This window comes from Lemur catta, chromosome 17 (genome assembly GCF_020740605.2).
Source record: "Lemur catta isolate mLemCat1 chromosome 17, mLemCat1.pri, whole genome shotgun sequence".
Taxonomy (NCBI): Eukaryota; Metazoa; Chordata; class Mammalia; order Primates; family Lemuridae; genus Lemur; species Lemur catta.
The window spans coordinates 21078984-21097909 of record NC_059144.1 but is presented as its reverse complement, the minus strand read 5'-3'; the positions used below and the strand labels follow the sequence as shown (position 1 = coordinate 21097909).

The following is an 18926-nucleotide window of genomic DNA, read 5'->3' as shown; positions in this document are numbered from 1 at the left end:
ACAGAGAGGTTGAGCACCTGATCTTAGGCTCTCTCCGTGGTCAGGGCTCTCAGCCTCGGGGACAGGACCGACCATGGTCACGCCCAGCCTGTCCTAGGCAAGAAGCCCTTCTGTTGTCCCCTTCAGCTTCCCCCGCCCCACTCTCCTGCCCATGCCTCGCTCTGCCCACAGGGATGGTGAACCGGGAGGTGCTGGACCAGGTGGAGCGGGGCTACCGGATGCCCTGCCCGCCCGAGTGTCCCGAGTCCCTGCACGACCTCATGTGCCAGTGCTGGCGGAAGGAGCCGGAGGAGCGGCCCACCTTTGAGTACCTGCAGGCCTTCCTGGAGGACTACTTCACGTCCACCGAGCCCCAGTACCAGCCCGGAGAGAACCTCTAGGAGCAGGCAGGGCCAGACTGGCTTCTCCGCTTGGATCCTGGTCTGGGGCCCCCCTTATGCGGATCTCGCCTCCCGCTGCCTGCCCACGTTGGCCCTCTCTCCGGGGGGCTGAATTGCCAGGGGCCAGGCCTCTCCCTCTTTTGTGGCATGGAAGGGCTTTGGGACCTGCAGGAGCCTGTGAGGGCAGGACCCAAGGCCGGCACAGTGACTCTGTCCCTGCTCCTGCTGTAGCCACACGCCCCCTCCCTGCGCTCCCTCCCTGAGCTGGCCGGTCTCTGGAGGAGGAACTGGGAAGAGCTGGGCTGGACTGGGCCTGGCTGGGGCGCCCTGTTTCCTGCCCCAGCCTACTCCACGCATCGGGCTCCCCTCCCCACTTCCCACGCCCCTATGTCTGTCTCGAGAGCTGGCCCAAAGAGCCTTTCCAAAGAGGAGCGATGGGCCCCCGGCCCTCAGCCTGCCTGCCACCCTGCCCCTTGCCATCCACTGCGGAAACATCTGTAGGTGGAGGCCGCCAGGGCCAGACCCCTCTGCCCAGCTCGACGTGATGCTGGCAGGTGGGATGAGTACCCCTCAGACCCCGCCCTTCTTAGATGTGAGGGACCCTTGGAGACCATCCATTGCTTGCTCCCATTTTACCCATGGGGAAACTGAGTCCAGAGAGGGGATGTGACTTGCCAAGGCCACAAAAAAGTTCAGGGTTGAGGTGGGATTGGAACCTGGTGCTCCTTCCATCTTCCTCAGGAACCAGTGAGAATCATCCTCTGAGGCATCACAGATAGACTGGAGCAGCCAGGGGACAGGGGACTGAGGACGGGTTAGACACAGCAGAGCTCTGCAGCTGCTGCCCCCTCGGCTGGGCTGTCGTGGGGGAGGAGAACGGAGGCAGATGTGAGGCTGAGCTGGGAGTGCGGGGAGGGCAGGTGTGGAGAGGCAGGCTTCAATCAGGATGCGGCTGGCTTTAGACCTTCAGAGCCAGCCAGCTATGAAAGAGTGAGCTCCCAGGCTCTGGAGGCAATCAAGCAGAAATGGGAGAGCCAAGAGGCTGGGAGGCCCTGGCCCTGACCTCAAGAGGGAACCCCAGGTCCTCCTTCCCCCAGTTTGTCCTGTGGCATTTCAACACCTGGTCTCTGCTCTCCTGCCTAAGTTGGCACCGCTTGGCTCATGAGAAGGGAAAGGAGTGCCTGGGCTGGGGTGCAAGAGGATGAGGTGCCCACTGCCATGCACCAGGACTGGCTGCGTGACCTTGGGCGGCCCCTGCTTTTTCTCTGGGCTGTAGTGTCTGCCCCACGTGTGGCCATGGCCTCTGCTACTGCTCAGCTCCTGTCCTGTCCAGACTCTGTGGCAGGACATCCATAGGGAGCCCAGCCCCGGGACATCAGATGACTATTTTGGCCCTGGCTCTGCTGTTCAGCCTTAGGGTGTGTGGTGGCTTCTCCCTGGGCCTCAGTGTGCCCATCTGTAAAAGGGCAGCCGATGAATTTGTGGCATCTTGCCAAGGGACCCCGTGTGTGTGTGTATGTGTGTGCATGTGTGTGTGTGTCTCCATGTGTGTCCATATTTAACATGTAAAAACGCCCCCTGCTCCGTCCCCCAGACACATTGTACATTTCACCCATGGCACCCCATCATAGCAATAACATTCCCACTGCCAGGGGTTCTCGAGCCAGCCAGGCCCTGCCAGCGGGGAAGGAGGCCAAGCAGTGCCTGCCTATGAAATTCCAACTTTTCCTCTCATCCATGTTTATTACCCACCCGTCCATCGCGGTCACCTCTGGGCTCGCTCACCCCAGCGTGCTCTCAAATCCCCTCCGGTTGCCCGAGGCCCTTTGTATAAGGTGTCCTAATACTGTCCTTTTTTTAAAAAAAAACAGTGTTTTGTAGATTTCAGATGACTATGCAGAGGCCTGGGGGACCCCTGGCTCTGGGCAGGGCCTGGTGGTCCCAAATTCTGTGGCCCAGGCTTTGGGGGGAGGAAGGGGAGGGGTCCATAATTGGTTGTAAATACTTTGCATACTGTCTGATTAAACACAAACAGACCTCAGAGTTTGGCCAACAGTTTATTGAACATCTACTGCGTGCCAGAGAGTGACAGGGGTGGGTTGTGAGAACAAACTGCCATTGGAAGGGCCTTGGTCCAGCAGCTCCGGTAGCTGGAGGGCTTTGGGCCGGGCGGGAGGTGACATGATCAGATTGGAGGCAGCCACGGTGGAGCATGGCTGTGTGTGCACCTCTGCACCTGTGTTTGGGGTGAGCACCTGGGAGAAGCACCAGGCGAAGCCCAGGACTTCCCAAGTGTGACAAGGACAGGACCCAAATGCCCGTGGTGGATGGTGGCAGTTGACACCGGGCACTGGGTGGGGGGGCTGTCAGGCCTGTGTGGAGTTGCTGGTGTGTTCACAGGGAGACCACAAACACCCTGGGAAGATACTGCTGTGTGTGCTACTCGCGTGTTCCGAGGCACGCTGGGCAGGGCTGCAGGTGGGGGTAGATCAACAGAAGTCCTGGGCATTCTGAAGCAAAATCCAAAGACCCTTCCCTGCCTCCTCCGCTCCACCACCAAAGGACACAACCTGGAAAGTTGATTAGCAAACAGTCTCCACAGGAAGAGATTTATTTTACATAAATACATATCAGATCGCACACCTACGCATGTGAGTCACCTCTGGCCGTAATAACATTGCTTAATTAAAAACAAGTTGCAAAAACTGGACATTTCTCTGTTCAGAGTTATTTTCACAACCTCATATACCATAGTGCCCAGGTCAGAATGGAGACTCCACGGGGTGTGCATATGTCATGCAGAGGTGGGGAGCAGAGGTGGGGGAGCAGAGGAGCAGAGGTGGGGGTCTGGATGTGAGTTTGTCCTTTTCTTGCTGGTAGGGGTGTGTGCCCGGCTGGGTGTGCCTTCGTGTTCATGTGGGCAAGTGTGTCGGCCCGTTTGCTCCCGGGCGTCTGTGCAGATGGCTGTCTGGATGTTCGTGTCCAGGTGGGCTGTGAGCCTGGGCTCCTGGGGCGTGTCCCCGATGCGTGTACTCGGGCATTAATGAGGGATGCCGCCTGCGGGTCTGTGCGCTCTGGCTGTGTATACGATGTGTGTGTATGGCGTGCACACAGATGGGGGGTGGGTCCTGAGCCTGCAGCCTCCCGGGGCGTGCGGGACCCGCCGCGTGTACCTGAGTTCACGAGGACGTGGGTGGGGGCGGCGTGTGCCCGCGCGGACCCGTGTGAACTCAGGCGCGCACCTGGCGCCGGCCACTCCCGGCAGGGCCCACGTGTGCTCGGGGGCGCAGGGCCACGTACGAGCACGCGGGGACGCGCGCCAGCCCCGGCGGGGACAAAGCGCTCGCCCGCGCTGCCGCGGCGGGTCGGGAGTGCGCCTGCGCGGCGCTGGCGGCGGGAGGGGGGCGGCGAGGGGGCCGGCGCAGTCCCCAAGGCTCGCGGGGCGGGGGCTGGTGGCGGGACAGCAGCCCGCCCCCCCTTTCTCCCTCGTCCTCCCCCGTCCTCCCCCGTCTATCAGTGCCTCTCCAGCTCTCTCTGGGCTCTGCCTTGACAGTTTTCTATTTCTTCCTCCCTCCGGCCACCCCCTCCCCTTGGTCTTTCTGTCTCTGCGCTTCTGATTTTCTTGTTTGTGTGTGTGTCTCTCTGGGTCTCCCTGCTGCTCATTCCTGTCTCTCTTCCTCTGGGCCTCGGTGCTGTGTCTCTGTTCCTTTAGTCTCCCTCGGTCCTCCTCCCGGCCCATCTCTGTCCTCTCTGACTCTTCCCGGGCCACCCCACAGCCTAGGCCTTCGCCAGGCCCCTGGCCACTGCTGGGAATGCTCTTTCTCCCTCTCTGCAACCTGGCAGACTCCTATGCAGCCTTCAAAACACACCTCGGAGGCCACAGGCTACCCCTGGGAGCTCTCCCTGCACCCAGGCACCATGGTCCCGCGGCTGCCCCTAGAACAGCGCCCCAGGGCCTGGCTGAGGTTCCTGCTGCGAGCCCAGGGCAGGACGCACTGGCCACGTCTGATCAGGCAGGGCAGGCGGGAAAGCCACTCTGCCTCTGCGTCCTCCTGTCCCTGGTGCCTTCTCTGGTTGCAACTCCACACTCTGGGCCTGGCTCCAGGTCAGTCGCGCTCGGCTCTGCCTGTACAGGGAGACACAGTGCAGAGGCGCAAGGCTGCCCCTCCTCCAGCCCTTCTGTCCCCTCCTTCCTCAACCCTGTCCAGTTTCCAGCCCCCTTCAGGGGAAGAGAGGCCCTGGGACCCGGTGCCCAGCCGTCCCTTTCTGGTTTCAGTTGGTTTCACTTATTCTGCCTGCATTTCTTCTTCTTGAGAGACATAAAATGTTTTCCCCCATGACAAAAATAATATATATTCTTTTTGGCAGAGTAGGAAAGATACAGAAAAGCACAAATAAGAAAAGACTAAATCATAGTTTGCACCCCCTACTCCGTCCCTCCTGGCTGGAGGCTGGGGCATGTCTCCAGGGTGTGTGTGACCTTCCGGGCCTGTCACCGCTCTCTGCCTCAAAGTCTCTGTCTCTCTCTCCATCTCTCCATCTCTCCAGCCTCCAGGCCGCACTTGTCGCTCTCTCTCTGGACTGCTGGCCTCGTCATTCCTATGTAAAACTTGGGCCGGAGATTCCCCGCGGGGCGGTCCTGCCGTGGCCTGTGCACGTGTGTGAGTACGGCGCTTGCCTGCACGTGTGTGTGCCAGGCCCTCTACGCCTGGGCCGTGTGTCTTTCCGCAGCCCCTCTCTGCCCACCTTTCTGCATGTGTTCATGACCTCCCTTCCAGTGATGCACTTCCAGTGTGTGCAGCGTGTGCAGCGTGGGGTGTGTGGCACATGCCATGTGTGCAATGTGGGGCCTATGCACAGTGTCATGTGTGTGCTGTGTGCTGTGCGTGTTGTATACAGGGGGGGTTGCGGTGTATGCAGTGTGTGTAATTTGTGTATTGTGGGTAGGGTGTGTGCTGTGTGCACAGTGGGTGGCAATATGGGGGGTGCGTGGTATGTGCAGAGTGTGTGTAGTGCGTGTCGGATGTGTGGTGTGATGTGTGTACGGCGAGTGGTGTGGCATGCACGGCATGCTCATGTCCCTGCTCCCGCTGCCTCCCAGGCTGTGCTGGGCGCTGCGACGTCTTCGTTCATCCTCTGCTCCTTTCATCTCTTCCCTTCTGTCTCGTAAAATTCTCCAGACCAGATTTTGTGCAGGGCACACGTGCGTGTGCACACACACCACGCACACACAGTCCCTTGTCTGCATTTTCCCTCTTCTCTGTCTTCTTTTCCGATTTTTCTCTTGGGGGCTCCAAAAAGCTGTGATTTGCAGAGAGAGAGAGAGAGATGGGTGAAGACAGAGAAAGAGAGAGACAGAACGGACGGGGAGGGAACCAGAGGGAGATGGGTGGGCTGCAGTTGGAGGCAGGAGGGGCAGGGAGATGGGCTCTGTCTGTCTGTCTGTCCGGGTCCTTCCTGACTGTCGCTCTCCCCAGCTCTCCCCTCTCTGGGGCTCTTCCCACCCTGCTCCAGACTTGTGCTTCCCTTAGATCATGTCTCCTGGGATCCTGGGCCTGTGTCCGTGTGTCGGCCTCTGCGTCTCACCTCCCTCTTGCTGTGGTCTCATTAAATGCCTGTCTCTTTCTTTGATTGAATGCTGATCCTGGCGGGCTGTGTGTCCTCTGCACCTTCTCCCCTCTCACTGCAGCCTCGAACTCCTGGCTTGCAAGTGATCCTCCCGCCTGGGCCTCTGGAGTAGCTGGCTCTGCGCTCATGTGTCACGGCACCCGGCCGCATCTTTCTTCTTCCTCGTGTTGCTCCTGCAGTTTGCCCTCGTGCGAGTCATCACAGTGAGATGCGCGATGCGTGTGTGGGGGAGACACCCCCTCTTTGTCTGTCCTTCTCTGTGTCTCTGTCTCTCTCTGTCCACCTCTTTCACCCCACAGAGGAAGGTTTGTTCCTTCCTCTGAGGTTCCCCCATTCATTTGTTTCTTCCCCCCAACAGACACATGTGGCCTCCGTCTGTGTGTCTTTGTGTCAGCCCGGGAGTGGGCTCCGGCCCCTTGTCTTCCCCTGGGCCTCCTGCCCTCCCAGACCTGCAGGCTTGATTCCCAGTGTGGGCTGTGCTCCCTGCTCTGCCCGCCCCCCCGCTTCCTCCTCCGCTCCCCCCTCTTCTTGCCCCAGTATTGGGGGTCGCTGCCGCTGCTGTGGGCTGCGGGGTTTGTTTTCTTTCACTCCCTCTGCTCTTCCTAAAACATTCATTGTGGAGCAGCAGCTGCTCCTGCCCAGCAGAGAGAGACAGAGACAGAGAGGCCCCCTCCCTGCTGCCCACCTGTTCTCTCCCTGTCTCTAAGGCGATGGCCTGGCTCCATGTGTGTGGCATTTTTGCCCTGTGTGTGTGCGTGTGTGTGCGCGCACATGCAGCCAGTGCTTCACTCGCCTGCTGCCGCCCCCGCTCTACCTCCATCTTGACTGTTCCAGATGTGCCAGCCCCCGTCTCCCATCGCTCCGGTCTCTCTCGCCCCCTTCCCTCCTCTCTCACCCTCTGCCGTTTGGGTCCCCATTAACCCCTGAATCTCTGCAACTTTACAGTCATGCAGCTGCGTGGGCGTTCCTGCACGCATTCACTCACTGGCTCATTCATTCGTTCCTTTAACAAGTTTCCATTCGGCCCCTACTGTGGGTCCAGCCCAGGCTCGGGGGCTTGGGCGCTAGGGGACTGGTGGGGAGGAAATCAGCTGGGGCCACTCACTGCTTAGAAGGACGCATGGGCAGAACAGCGGCTGCAGGGCCCCGGGTCTCGAGAGAATGGAAACAGGGCTCTGAGCCTGTCCGGAGGGGCAGAGAGGACAGGCTGAGCTGAGGCAGGAGGATGAGGGGGTGACGAGGTGAAGTGGGGAGCAGGGGCACTCCGGGCAGCAGCCCCACACGCGCAGAGCCCGGGAGGCCAGGCCGGGGCAGGCAGTGCATCGTGGCGGCGTCTCTCTCCTCTGCCTGCCCGTGTGTACACTTTTCTGGAGTTTGTGACAGTGTGTGTGTGGGAGCGTGTGTGAGGGACACACACACAGAGACAGGCATATAGACAGACGCCAAGAGAGGGCAGGGAGGTCCGCAGAGGGCTCCTGTTTCTCCTCTTTTCTCTCCTCTCTCTCTCCCTCCCTGTCCTCTCTGGGGCTTTACTGGCATTTGTCTTTTCTCTGGCCTTCCCGCATTTGTCTGTCCATGTGGGATTCCTTGGGTCTGGCTCCCCTTTCCTCACTGCCCCGTGCCCCCCGAGGCCCCGCGCTCTCTCCGCAGCAGTCCAGGCGTGTGTGTCCGTGTGCAGTGCGTGTACTGCACGGCCGCACCGGGCAGGTGCGCGCAGTGTAGCGCGTGTGTAGCGCGACACGCGTGTGGCTTGAATGTGGTGTGTGGTCCCTTGCTTCTGCCTGAGTCCCGCACGGGCTGTGCCGGGGGCCCTCCCACCCCCAGACATCGTCCTGCCCCTCGTTCCCTCCTTCTCTCATACGGTCCCCATCCCGCCGTTCTCACTGTCTTCCTCCTTTTCTCTCTGGCTTTGTTTTCCTCTCTTTGTCTCCGTTTCGCATCTGCTTTTCTCATTCTGTCTTTTGTTTTTGTTCTCTCTTTGTGTCTCTCTGTCTCTGTCTGTCTCTGTCGCTGAGCCTCTCTTTGTCTCTTTCTGTTTCTCTCTGTCTTTGCCTCTCAGTTTTGGTTTATTTAACTCTGTGTGTTACCGGCTCAGGCACTAATTAGATTTTCCCGTTAGGACATGACTGCAAAGTGTGTGTGTGTGTGTGTGTGTGTGTTCTTGCTCTTTCCAACAGGGTTGGCCATTATTCCACTTCCCATTCATTTACTTCCCCCGCCGCTGGCAGCATTTGTACGGTCCCCTCAGGCGTGCGCATGTGTCTGTGTGGCCAAGCCGGGCCCGCTCCTCACCTGTCCCCAGGGCTCCTGCCCTCCCAGTCTGTGTGGGCCTGTGGGATTGGCAGGGTGTGGAGCGCCCGCCTCCCCTCGCTCCGTGTTGGGGGTCGCTGCTGTGGGCTGGGGGCTTGTTTTCTTTCACTCCCTCTGCTCTTCCTATAACACCCATCGTGGAGCAGCTGCTCCTGCCTGGCTGTGTGGGTGCGTGTGTGTGTGTGTGTGTGTGTGTGTCCCTGTGTGTGTGACAAAGAGAGACAGGGTCAGAGCAGCCCCCTTCCTGGCCCCCTCTCTGCCGGGGTTGGCTTTTGTGCTCATTCTATGAGTGACTTGCATTTGTCCCTTCGTTCAGTCAACACCCCTTGGTCTTTCCTGTGTGCTGGGTTGTGTGTGCGCGCGTGTGTGTGTGTGTCTCTTGGCCTCTCCTCCTTCCCGCCTGTTCTCGCCCTGTCTCTGAGGCGCCACTGAAATCTGCCCTGGCGCTATGTGTGTGGCATTCACAGAGGCTTGCGCGCGTGGATCAGAGTGTGTGACAAACTGTCTGTGTGTCGTCTCTGCCACTGTGCCTAATCTCTTCTTACACTCTGGGGTGATTTCTTTTATATTTTCTTTTGGTCAATACATGCCGAGCAGCTCCGCTGAGGCGTGCACGGTGTGCGCGGTGTGTGTGTGTGTAGGAGAGAGCCCTCTCTCAGGCTCCGTCTCGATTTTGCAGACCTGGCCGTGTCAGTGTCCCCACGTCCCCGGCGTCTCTCGTTGTCTCTTTCCACATCCACCTCTGAGGCCATCTGCCTGTCCATCCACCTCTTGTCCAACAGCTATTTCTGGGCCCTTTTCCTCCCTCCCCTGTCCCTGCCACTTTCCCAGGCCTGTCCTTCTGCCCTCCTGTCCTCCCTGCTGGTTCCTGCTGGGCCATCTATCTCAGTGTCCCCCGGCCACTGAGGGCTCTGGACCCGTCACCCCCACTCACCACCCGCCACCCCCAGCAGGTCTCCCAGGGGTCTCTCCCGTGTGAGGGTCTAGGAGTCATTTTTTTTCTCTCTTTTGGTCACATTACCTTTTTATTTCCTTTTTCTTCCTTCTCAAGGTTTGTTCTCACCTGGGCATCATTTGTACCCGTGTTTGTGCACACGTGTATGGGTGTGTGTGCATGTGTGTGTGTCCCTGTTCCTGTCTCCCTGTCTGATGCATTCATCTTTACTTCCCTCTTTTATCCTCTTTCTGTCATTGAAAAAATTGGCATATAACTTACACACTGTAAAATACACAGATCTGAAGTGAAAAACCCTGACAAATTTCATGCGTCTACACCTGTGGCTCCACTACCCGGAGCAAGAACGCACCGTCCCAGCCCCTGCGGCCTCCCTCTTGCGTCTCCCGCTCATGGTGTGGGGTTTTTTCTCGCTGTGCGTGTGTGTGACAGCCTGTCTGTCTGTCTGTCTGTCTGTGTATCTGTCTTGAAACTTTCTCAGCTGTCGCTTCCCTCCTGGGAGTCGCTGTCTTTGTTCCTTTATTCCATCAACAATCACCGAATCCCTCTTAAGCCGCCTCTGTGCGTCTAACGCCCCCCACCACCGCCTCCCTCCCACTCTCTCCGCGTCTCCCTCTCTGAGCCCTTATTGAATTCAGCTCTATTCTGTGCTCGCTGCAGGAGCGTGTGTGTCCCCATCGCCCACCGCCTCCCCTCTCTGCTTCCCCCACTTCTGCCGCCCTCCCTTCCTCTCCCACTCTTGGGGCTTCATCTAGATTTTTCCAGGTGAGCCTGGCCCTGTGTCTCTCTCTGGCTGTCCCTCCCCAGCTTCCTGCCCTGCTGGCTCTCAGGGGCGCGAGGGGCTGGTTCCCACCCTGCCCACATATGTGCCCCTGGCCCCCTGCCTGTCACACCTCCCGCCCCCTGGCCAACTCTGGGTGCTGCGCAGACAAGCCGCCCACGCTGGGGCTCTAGCCAGGAGCTCGAGCTAAGCCGGGGCCCATCCGCTCACCACGTCCGTGTCTCCCACCGCAGAGCGATCCCACCCCCTCCCTGCCCCACCCGCGGCTCCTCTGCCCCTCCCAGCCTTCATGCTGCAGCCCATTCTGACTCCACGTCTGGACCCCAAATGGCTCTCACGGTGACCCCACGACCTGATGGCCTTCCTGCAGACACAGCTGCCTGCCTCTGTACACATGGCGTCCCCCGAGCCACACGGTGTCCCCCGAGCATCTCTGCAGATGCCTCTGCCAGTCTTGCCCTTCCTCTGGGCTTTGCTCCTCATCCTCTTCCCTTCCAGCCCAAGCCTGGTGACCTGGCCTTCTGTAGGGACCACCCCTGGCCTCCACGCCCTGAGTTCCAGCCCTCCCTGTACACCAGCCTCCCGGACATCCTGTGGGGACCCTGTGACAGAACCCACCACCTCCAAAGCCACCAGGTGCCCTGGCTTGAGTGCCCTGCTGCCCAGTGGCACCCAGCATAGACCTGGGCTCGAGGACAACGTCCATTCATGTGGTCCCCAAGATGGCCTTGCCCATCCCTGCCTCTCCCCCCAGAACCTCTCCTGCCTTGGGCCGTGCTCCAGTCCCCTCTCTGGCATCCCTGTCACCTGTCAGCTGCTGCAGGGACACAGCTGGTGCAGAGTTCCAGCCTGCACTTGGCCTCCACTGGGCAAATTTGTTTGTGTGTTCAGTAAATGCTTCCTGACCGAGCACCCTGCTGGGCCAGCCTAGGGACAGAGGAGCATCCACGGCCCGGCCCCTGGTCTGCTGGGCTGCGGGCACATACGCGGCCTCATGTCCTCTTCCTCTGCTCCGTCTTCTCACTTCCCCGACCTCCGTTTCCTCCCATCCTGCCCTCGCTGTGTCCCGCCTGTCTCTCCCTGTGCCCGCAGGTGTGTTTTGGTCCGTCTCAGGGTGAGCGTGTCTCCTGGGTGCATCCCTGTCCGCGTCTGTCTGTCTGTCTCTGAGTGTTGGGGTGTGTGTCTGCTCTGGCTGTCCGTCTCTGAGCAGTGGACGTGTTTGTGTGTGCGTTTGCCTGGGTGTCCTGGTGTCTGATTTGCGTGTGAGGCTGTGTCCTGGTGCGGCCTTCTGGCTGGCTGTTTTTGCCGGTGTAGAAGCAGCGCTGCTGGTCTCTGCACCTGGCCTGCTGTGCGGCCGCTGTCTGTCTGTCTTTCTGTCTGTGTGTCTGCGGGCCAGTCCTGCCTGCGAGCAGGGGGAGCCGGAGGGTGTCTCCCTGAGCGAGGGGTTGCCTGGGTGAGCCTGTCCGCGTGTCCTTCCTCCCCTCTGTGGGGGCGCCGGAGGCACCACGGGCTCTCTGTCTGTCTGTCTGGCCACAGCATCCCTCGCTGGCTGGCTCACGTCTTCCCTCCCCCTCTTCCACCTCCCCTGCCTCCCCTCTCCTGGGGGCTCTGCTGGGGTCTGCACGTCACTGCCCGAGCCTGAGAGGCGGCGTGTGTCAAACAAGCCCTGGCCGAGACGCCCTCTCCCCGCGTGGGCCGCGTGCGTGTGCGTGCGTCATCCAGGAGCCTCTGGCGGAGTGGGGGGGTCTCGCCTCACCACTCCCGCTCTCTCCCGGCCCCCTCCCTCTGAGCCTTTCGAGAGCTTCCCTCTCCTTCCTGCGTCAGGCTGCGGCTGTGCTCCCTGAGCCTCTCGCTCTCCCCCTCCTCTTGCCTGTCTGCTGCTGGGCAGGTTTGTTCAGGAAAATAAACTTGTTTGTTGGGGGGACTTTCAGGGTTTACTTGGGTGCTCCATGCACAGGCCCCTGGGGGGCAGAGCTGGGCAGGGCGGGGCTGGGCCATGGGCTCCTTTTCCCTCCCTTTGTCCTCACTAGGGCCCCATTCCCCTCCAGGGGTGCCCCACGGGAGAATCCAGGCACAAACCGCGGCCTGCAAGAAGGCCCCTTGGCTCTGGCATTCTGCAGCCCCTTCTTGCCCCCCGGCACCCCACCTCTCCCTCCGCACCAGCCACCTGCCCTTGCCGTTCCCACCTCAGGGCCTTTGCACATGCTGTTCCCCCTGCCTGCATTGCTGTTTCCCCAGAGCACCGAAAACTCCCTCATTTGCCTCCTTTGGATCTCTGCTCGGATGCCCCTGGCTGGAGAGGCCTTCCCTGACCACCTGTCTAAGACGCACCCCTGCTGCTCTCTTAACCCCTCTCTGCCCTCTGTGTCCTTACAGCTTTGTTGCCCGGCCATCAGCTTCCACGCTGGCTTTGGGGCTTACTTCTGGTCTCTCACGCCACCCTCCCTGCCACCGTGCGATAAGCCCCACGAGGGCAGGACTGCGTCTGTCCTCCAGCTCCCTCTGCCCAGAAATCCGTGTCCTCCGTGCCTGCTTGTTGAATGTCAGTCCATCTTTTTATTGAGATGAAATTCATATAACATGACACTGACTTTTTTTTTTTTTTTAGAGATGGGATTTTGCTATGTTGCCCAGGCTGGAGTGCAATGGCTATTCACAGGCGCTATCATAGCTGACACTACAGCCTTGAACTCCTGGGCTCAAGCAATCCTCCTGCCTCAGCCTCCCAAGTGGTTGGGACTAGAGGAAAAATTAAGCATTTTCAAGTGAACAATTCAGTGGCGTTTGGTACATTCACGGTATTGGGCAAACACTGCCTCTGTCTAGTTTCCAAACATTTTCATCACCCTAAAATAAACTCCCATACCCCATTTCCTCTCCCCTTTTCCTGTCCCTGGAAACCACTGATCTGCGTTCTGCCTCTATGAAGCTACCTGTTCTGGACATTTCATGCAAATGGATCTTACAACATGCAACCTTTTGAGTCTAGCTGCCCTCTCTTGGCATGTGTTCGAGGTCCATGCATGTCGTAACATGTCCCAGGACTTCATTCCTTCTTATGGCTGAATAATTAATATTCCACTGTATGGATGGACCACACTTTGTTTATCCACTGTGCAGCCTTTTGAGTCTCCCAGCTTTTGGGGAGAACTGGGGGCTCTACCTTCTCAGGCCCCCTGGTCCCGGAGGATCTTGGTCACCCTGGGCCCAGCTCTGGACGCTTGACTCCTAAAGCTGTGACTCTCACCCTCCTGCCGGAGCTGCCTGCCACAGCTCACTGCAATTCCTGCTGCCCCCCGGTTGCCCGTCCCTGGATCCCCCCTCACCCTCTCCAGACACCAGCTCCTTCTCGAACCCATGTCTGCCCAGCCTGTCCTTTGCCGCGTCAGCCCTCCCCGAGCCCCCTGCAGTCCCTGGGCACAGTCCCGGCCTTCGCCAGGGTGTCAGACCCGTCATGTCTTGCAAGCCTCATCCCTCTTGGTCACCTCACACCGGCCACACCCCTGCCATCCCAGACACCCCTCTGGGCCTTTGCACCTACCACATCTCTGCCAGGAGTGCCCTTTCCCGACCTCCCCTGGTGCTGTCTCCTGCTCCAAGTCACGGTCCCTGCAGATCGACAGACTATTCCCTGACTTCCCTGTCCCTCCCACCCCCAAGGGGAGTCATTATCTTCCCTCTGTGACCTCCCAAGGGAAGGGGCTTCCAGAGTAGCTCCTGCCCTACTGTGTGCTAACAGTGTCGTTTGTCAGTGGGACCCTGTCCAGGCAGCTAAGGAGAGGGACTTGTTGGGGGAAGGAAGGGCAGACAGGGAGGGCCGCATGCCTGACCCTGGCCCCCTCCCCTCTATCTTCCCCCTCCTCCTTGGAGCACTCCCTGCCGGGTTTCCTCTCACTCTGGTTTGTCTGTCCCACTGTCTGTCCCACCTTCCTCCCTACAGTGTGGGTGTCCTTGGGGTCCTTTTCGGCATCAGATGCTGCGTGTGTGTTTGTGTGTGTGTCTCATGGTGCCACATGTCATCCCCCGTCTCTTGGTCAGTCTGTCTGTCCCTCTGTCTCACCATGCCGTACTCCTTGTTTTCTCTCTGCTCTAACCCTGGGGGTCATTGTCATTCTTTGAGCATGTGAGACAGACAGACAGACAGACACACACACATACACACACACAGAGGACAAGCGCACCCCCGCCTGGCCCCCTCTCTGCAGGGTCTCGCTTTTGCGCTCATTCTGTGAGTCAGGCGTCCTCCCTCCTTCAATCAACAGGCCTGCGTCTGTGTGTGTGTGTGTGTGTGTGTGTGTGTGAGTGTGTGTGTGTGTGTGTGTGTGTGTGTGTGTGTCTGCCTCTCCCCCCGCTCCAGCCTGCTCTCGCTGTCTCTAAGGCCCGCTGGAGTCTGCCTGGCTCTGGGAGGGAGGGGAGGGGGCCGTGTGCGGGCAGCCCCCACACCCAGCGCTACTCTGCTGTCTCTCTCCAGGTCTCCTGTCTCTGACTTCATGTCTCTCTGTGCCTCTCAGCTCTGTCTCCAACTTTCTCTCTCCCTCTTCCTCCTTCCCTTGGCCCCTCTCTCCTCCCTTCTCAGTTTTTCCAGATGTGCCATGTCTGACTCTCCCTCATGCCACGTCTCCCTCGCTCCCTCCGCCCCTCTCGGGCTCTGTCCTGGCCTCCTTCCTCCCGCCTGGGTGCGTGTGTGTGTGCGTGTGTGTGTGCGTGTGTGTGTGCGTGTGTGTGTGTGTGTGTGTGTGTGTGTGTCTGCGTGTGTGTATCTTCCTGGGGCTCTGTCCCAGGGTCTTATCTTCCCACTGACACCCCCAGCTGTGGCCTCACCCAGTCCTGGGCTCCGTGCTGAGGGGTCGTCACCACCCCCGTATCCCACAGAGGCCACGAAGGCAGACTCACCCTCTCCTCCTGCGACCCGGTCCCCAGATCCAGAGTGGGAGATTCCTGTCGCTCCCCTAGTTGCCAGGACCAGGACCGTCCTCTTCTTCCTCAGGGTACCATCACAAGGTACCTGGACTGTCCCCCAGGCAGCTCTCGATCCAGCCACCCCTCCCTCTCGGCGCCACTGATCTTGGGCCACCCCCGTGTCTCCCTGGAAGGACCCTGTTTCTGTGATCCCCTCAGGGATCAGAAACAGCCCCCACCCCCAAACCTGAAACCCGTGAACTTGCCATTGTGCAAAGAGCAGAGCCCCCTCCCCGGGTTGCCCAGGCCCCGGCACTCAGGTCTCTGTCTCCTTCTCTCTCTCTTTCCTCCTCTCTCACGCCGGGCACTTCTGCTCCTGCAGTCCTCGTCCTCTGCCTGGCAGGCGGGCACGCTCCGTGCCCCTCCGTTTGGCAAACTCCTCTTCCTCCCAGGGCCCTGCTCTGTGCTCTCAGACTCGGGACCCTCCTCTGGGAGACCCTGCCCCTGCCCTGGCCTCTGCGTCAGCCTGGGCTTGTCCCTGCAGACTGAGGTGGGCTCAAGGGGAACAGGCTGAAGTCCCAACCTACCCCCAGGAGCCTGCACACAGCTGATGATCAGCAAATGCGCCCCAGTGTGGGGGTGTGGGGCTCGGTGCCTTGGGGGCCTCTCTCCCCCTGCCGGCCTCCTCTTCTCTGCCCACTGCCTCCCCGTCTCTTGTCCCTGAGTCTTATGTGTGTGCGCGCATGTGCATGTGTGCATGTGTGTGCGTGTGTCTCAGCCTCCCCTCACTTGCTCTCTGTTGCTTCATCTCCACTCACTCCCTCTGCACCATTTTTCTTCTCTCTTCGTTTTCTTTCCAGGCACGTGTTTTTCCTTATTGCAAAGGTAATGCATCCATCTTCCTGATAGTGCGTTTAGAAAATACAGAGGAGCAGGGAAAACAACAGAAGTCCCCATGAGTCCCGTCTCCCAAGAGCAGAGGCCCCAGGGCTCTGGGGGGTGGACCCCGAGCCCGTCTGTGCACCCGGGCGCCTGTGCATGTGGTGTGCGCCTCGAACCCTCATCTCCCTCCACCTTGTCTCTGTCTCCCACTCTCTCTGCCTCGCTCGCTCTCTGTCAGTGTCGCTCCGGTCTGTCTCTGAGCCCCTTTGTCTCCGGGTGCCTCTCTGTCTGCCACCCTCGGGGTTCCCACCCACACCCACGTTCATTCATTCATAAAACCCGTTCTGCAGACGCTGGCCCCGGACGTGTGCATGTGCGGGAGTGTGTACTTCGTGCAGCACTCAGGGCTCCCTGAATCTTGTCCTGACCCTGCGGGAGCCCCCTGGGGTGTGTGTCTCCACGCCGCTGGCTCCCTGGACACCTGCCTGGGTGTCCGCTTGTTTTTGTGCCATCTCCCTCTCTCTGCAGCCTCGTACAACTGCCATCTTGCCCTGTGTGCGTGCGTGCGTGTGTGTGTGCGTGTGTGTGTGTGTGTGTCTGTTCACTCACTGCCTCTCTGTGGCTTCCTCACAGTTGGGTGACCCTCCGTCTCCGTCTCCGTGGGTCACTCCCATTCATAAGCTCTTTTGCTCATTCAAAAAATACAGCATGGTTTTTTCTAAATGGCCTGCCGTGAGCACGGAAAGCTTTATTAACTTTGTAGTAAGAAAGACCGCGAGAGTGGCGGGGCGCTGCTAGACCTTTGCTGGCGTGCAGAGCGCAGCGCGCCCGGGCTGCGGCCTGAGAGTGTGTCCGCTGTCCCTCCGCGTCCAGCCTTCCTGGCCCCCTCCCCTCTCTCCTCTTCTCCGCTTTTCCTTCCTTGGAGATTTCTGGAATTTCACTCTCACTGCTCATGCTGTGAGCCTAAAGAATGGGGCTGTGTGCATGCATGTGTGTGTGCGTGTCTGTGTGCATGCATGTGTGTATGCGTGTGTGTGTGCGTGTGCGTGTCTGTGTGTGTGTGCGTGTCTGTGTGTGCGTGTGCGTGTGTGTGTCTCTGTGTGTGCGTGTGCGTGTCTGTGTGTGCGTGTGCGTGTTTCTGTGCGTGTCTCTGTGTGTGCGTGTGTGTGTCTGTGTGTCCGTGTGGCGAGTGTGAGCCCGCGTGTGCTCTCACCTCCCCCCCACACTGCCCCTCGGAATTCTCGCCAGCCTTTGTTCCCCTCCGTGGACGTTTTCTTTCTTTCAGAAATGACATTCACTGTTTTCCTTTGGTTTCAGATATAATACGCATCCCCTGTAGAAAAGGCGGCAAATATCCAGGGGAATGCACAGAAGAATATAAATAAAATCCCCCGTGGTCCCGTGTCCTGAGCAGAGAGGACCCACAGTTAACGTTTTGGGGGCTTTTCATGACCTTTTCCACGTGTCCGTGAGCCTTTCTCTCTCTGTGTGTGTCTTCCTTTGCAGACTCTGTTCCACTCTTCTCACTTCGTCACTCCTCCAGAAGCATGCGGGGGGCCCAGCGTGGGACATCCTGTGTGTCTTTGTCAGTCCATCTGGATGTCTCTGCCTCTCTCCCTCTGCGTGTGTGTGTTTGTGTGGGGGGGGAGAGAGAGAGCGCGCGAACACTGTGCACCCCTCCCTTCCCTTCCTTCTCTTTCCTCCCCTGCCTCCCTCGGTGGGCAGGGCTGTGCTGGCACCTGCCGGAGCCCCCGTCCTTTCCCTGCCCCATCCCTCTGGATTTTGGGCTCCTTAAGGATGATGAGCTTTGGGGAGTGGAGGGGGCAATGCAGGAGGAGGGCACAGCTCCCGGCAACAAGTGGGAGCAGGAAACAGGACAGTGTTTCTGGGAGATTTCCTCCTGTGGCCCCGGAGACAAGAGGGCAGGGGGCAGGGGCCTGTCCCCAAACATCTCCCTGAAGTCCCCTCTCTTCTCTGTCTCTCTTGCCCTGGTCTGGACTTTGCCTGCGGTCCCTCCACCAGCACGTGGTCGAGTCTGAGGTTTGCAGTGTGCAGGGGGGCCATGCCGGGGCCTGAGAGGCTCCAGGGGCCTGGGGGTGGGGGCAGTGAGCAGAGGGAGGGGAGGACCGGTAAGAGTTTCCCACTCCCGTGAGGGTCCCAGCCTAAACTCCGACCCCAACCCAGCTTTGCCCTGTCTCTGCCTTAGGCTTCCCCCAAGGCCCCCAGCCCAGCTGTCGTACAAAGCGGGGGGCTTCAGGGGAGGGCCTGAGTGCAGACTTGGAGCCAGGCAGGTCTGAGGCTTCCTCCGGTGTCACTGCTTCTAGCTGGGGCCTCCGCCCTTCAGCCTCGGTGTCCTCGTCTCCGAAATGGAGCTGGCGATGGTGCCCCTTTCATGCGCTGTGGCGAGGGGGGAAGGGTGAAGGCAGAGCCCCGGGAGGGCAGCCTGGGCCCACTGTGCTGTGGGCGTTCCCGTCACTGGCCCTCTCCTTCTGGACGGGGCTCCTGTGTCCGTGGCGGTGCCCCCAGCCCCTCTCCTGGCACGCAGCAGGTGCCCCTGGCTCAGAGCGACCTGCAGAGCAGGCCTGACCGAGGCGGGCAGACGGGCGGACCGGCGTGTGAACACGCGTGAGTGTGCACACACCAGACACGGCAGGGCTGACCGGTGGGTTGGAAGGAAACTGAACTCAGCTCTAGAGACGGGCACTGAGAAAGGGAAGACAAAAAAGTTGGGAGAGGGGACAGGAGAAAGAGCCTCACGGGGCAGACCCAGAGCCCCACACAGAGACTGGGACTTGGCGTGGAGCCTGCCCTGCAGGCGGCTGTTGGGGTCTGTGCCGCGGGGCAGGCCAGCTGCAGAGTGTGGGCGGGGAGGAGCCAGAGACCCCAGGAGGACAGGTGGGATGGGGAGAGAGACAGAGGGTAACAGTCAACTGGAGAGACACAGAGAGACAGAGGGAGGTAAGAGACGCAGGGAGAGACAGAGACAAGCAGAACAACAGAGAGACCAGGGAGAGACAGAAAGTTGCTCAGAGAGACAGGGGACACAGAAGGAAACAAAAGCGTGGGTGACAGAGGGAGATGGGGGAAGAGC

At 59.8% G+C, this 18926-nt stretch overlaps 1 protein-coding gene and 1 long non-coding RNA gene across 6 annotated transcripts in view; both read left to right on the top strand.

Moving 5' to 3' along the window:
* Positions 1–2423, top strand: part of SRC (SRC proto-oncogene, non-receptor tyrosine kinase) — a 54485-nt gene extending 52062 nt beyond the window's left edge. For all 5 annotated transcript variants that reach the window (XM_045528619.1, XM_045528618.1, XM_045528615.1 and 2 more), the window contains one exon: positions 172–2423. In XM_045528619.1, coding sequence (XP_045384575.1) covers positions 172–380 — 209 coding nt within the window. In that variant the 3' untranslated portion in view covers positions 381–2423. The remainder of the gene's footprint in view (positions 1–171) is intronic.
* A 726-nt stretch (positions 2424–3149) lies between these two features.
* On the top strand, positions 3150–17299 carry LOC123622360. Its single transcript, XR_006729483.1, has 3 exons — positions 3150–3219; positions 4929–5041; positions 17153–17299. It is a non-coding gene; the product is annotated as an uncharacterized LOC123622360 (long non-coding RNA).
* The last annotated feature ends 1627 nt before the right edge of the window (positions 17300–18926 follow it).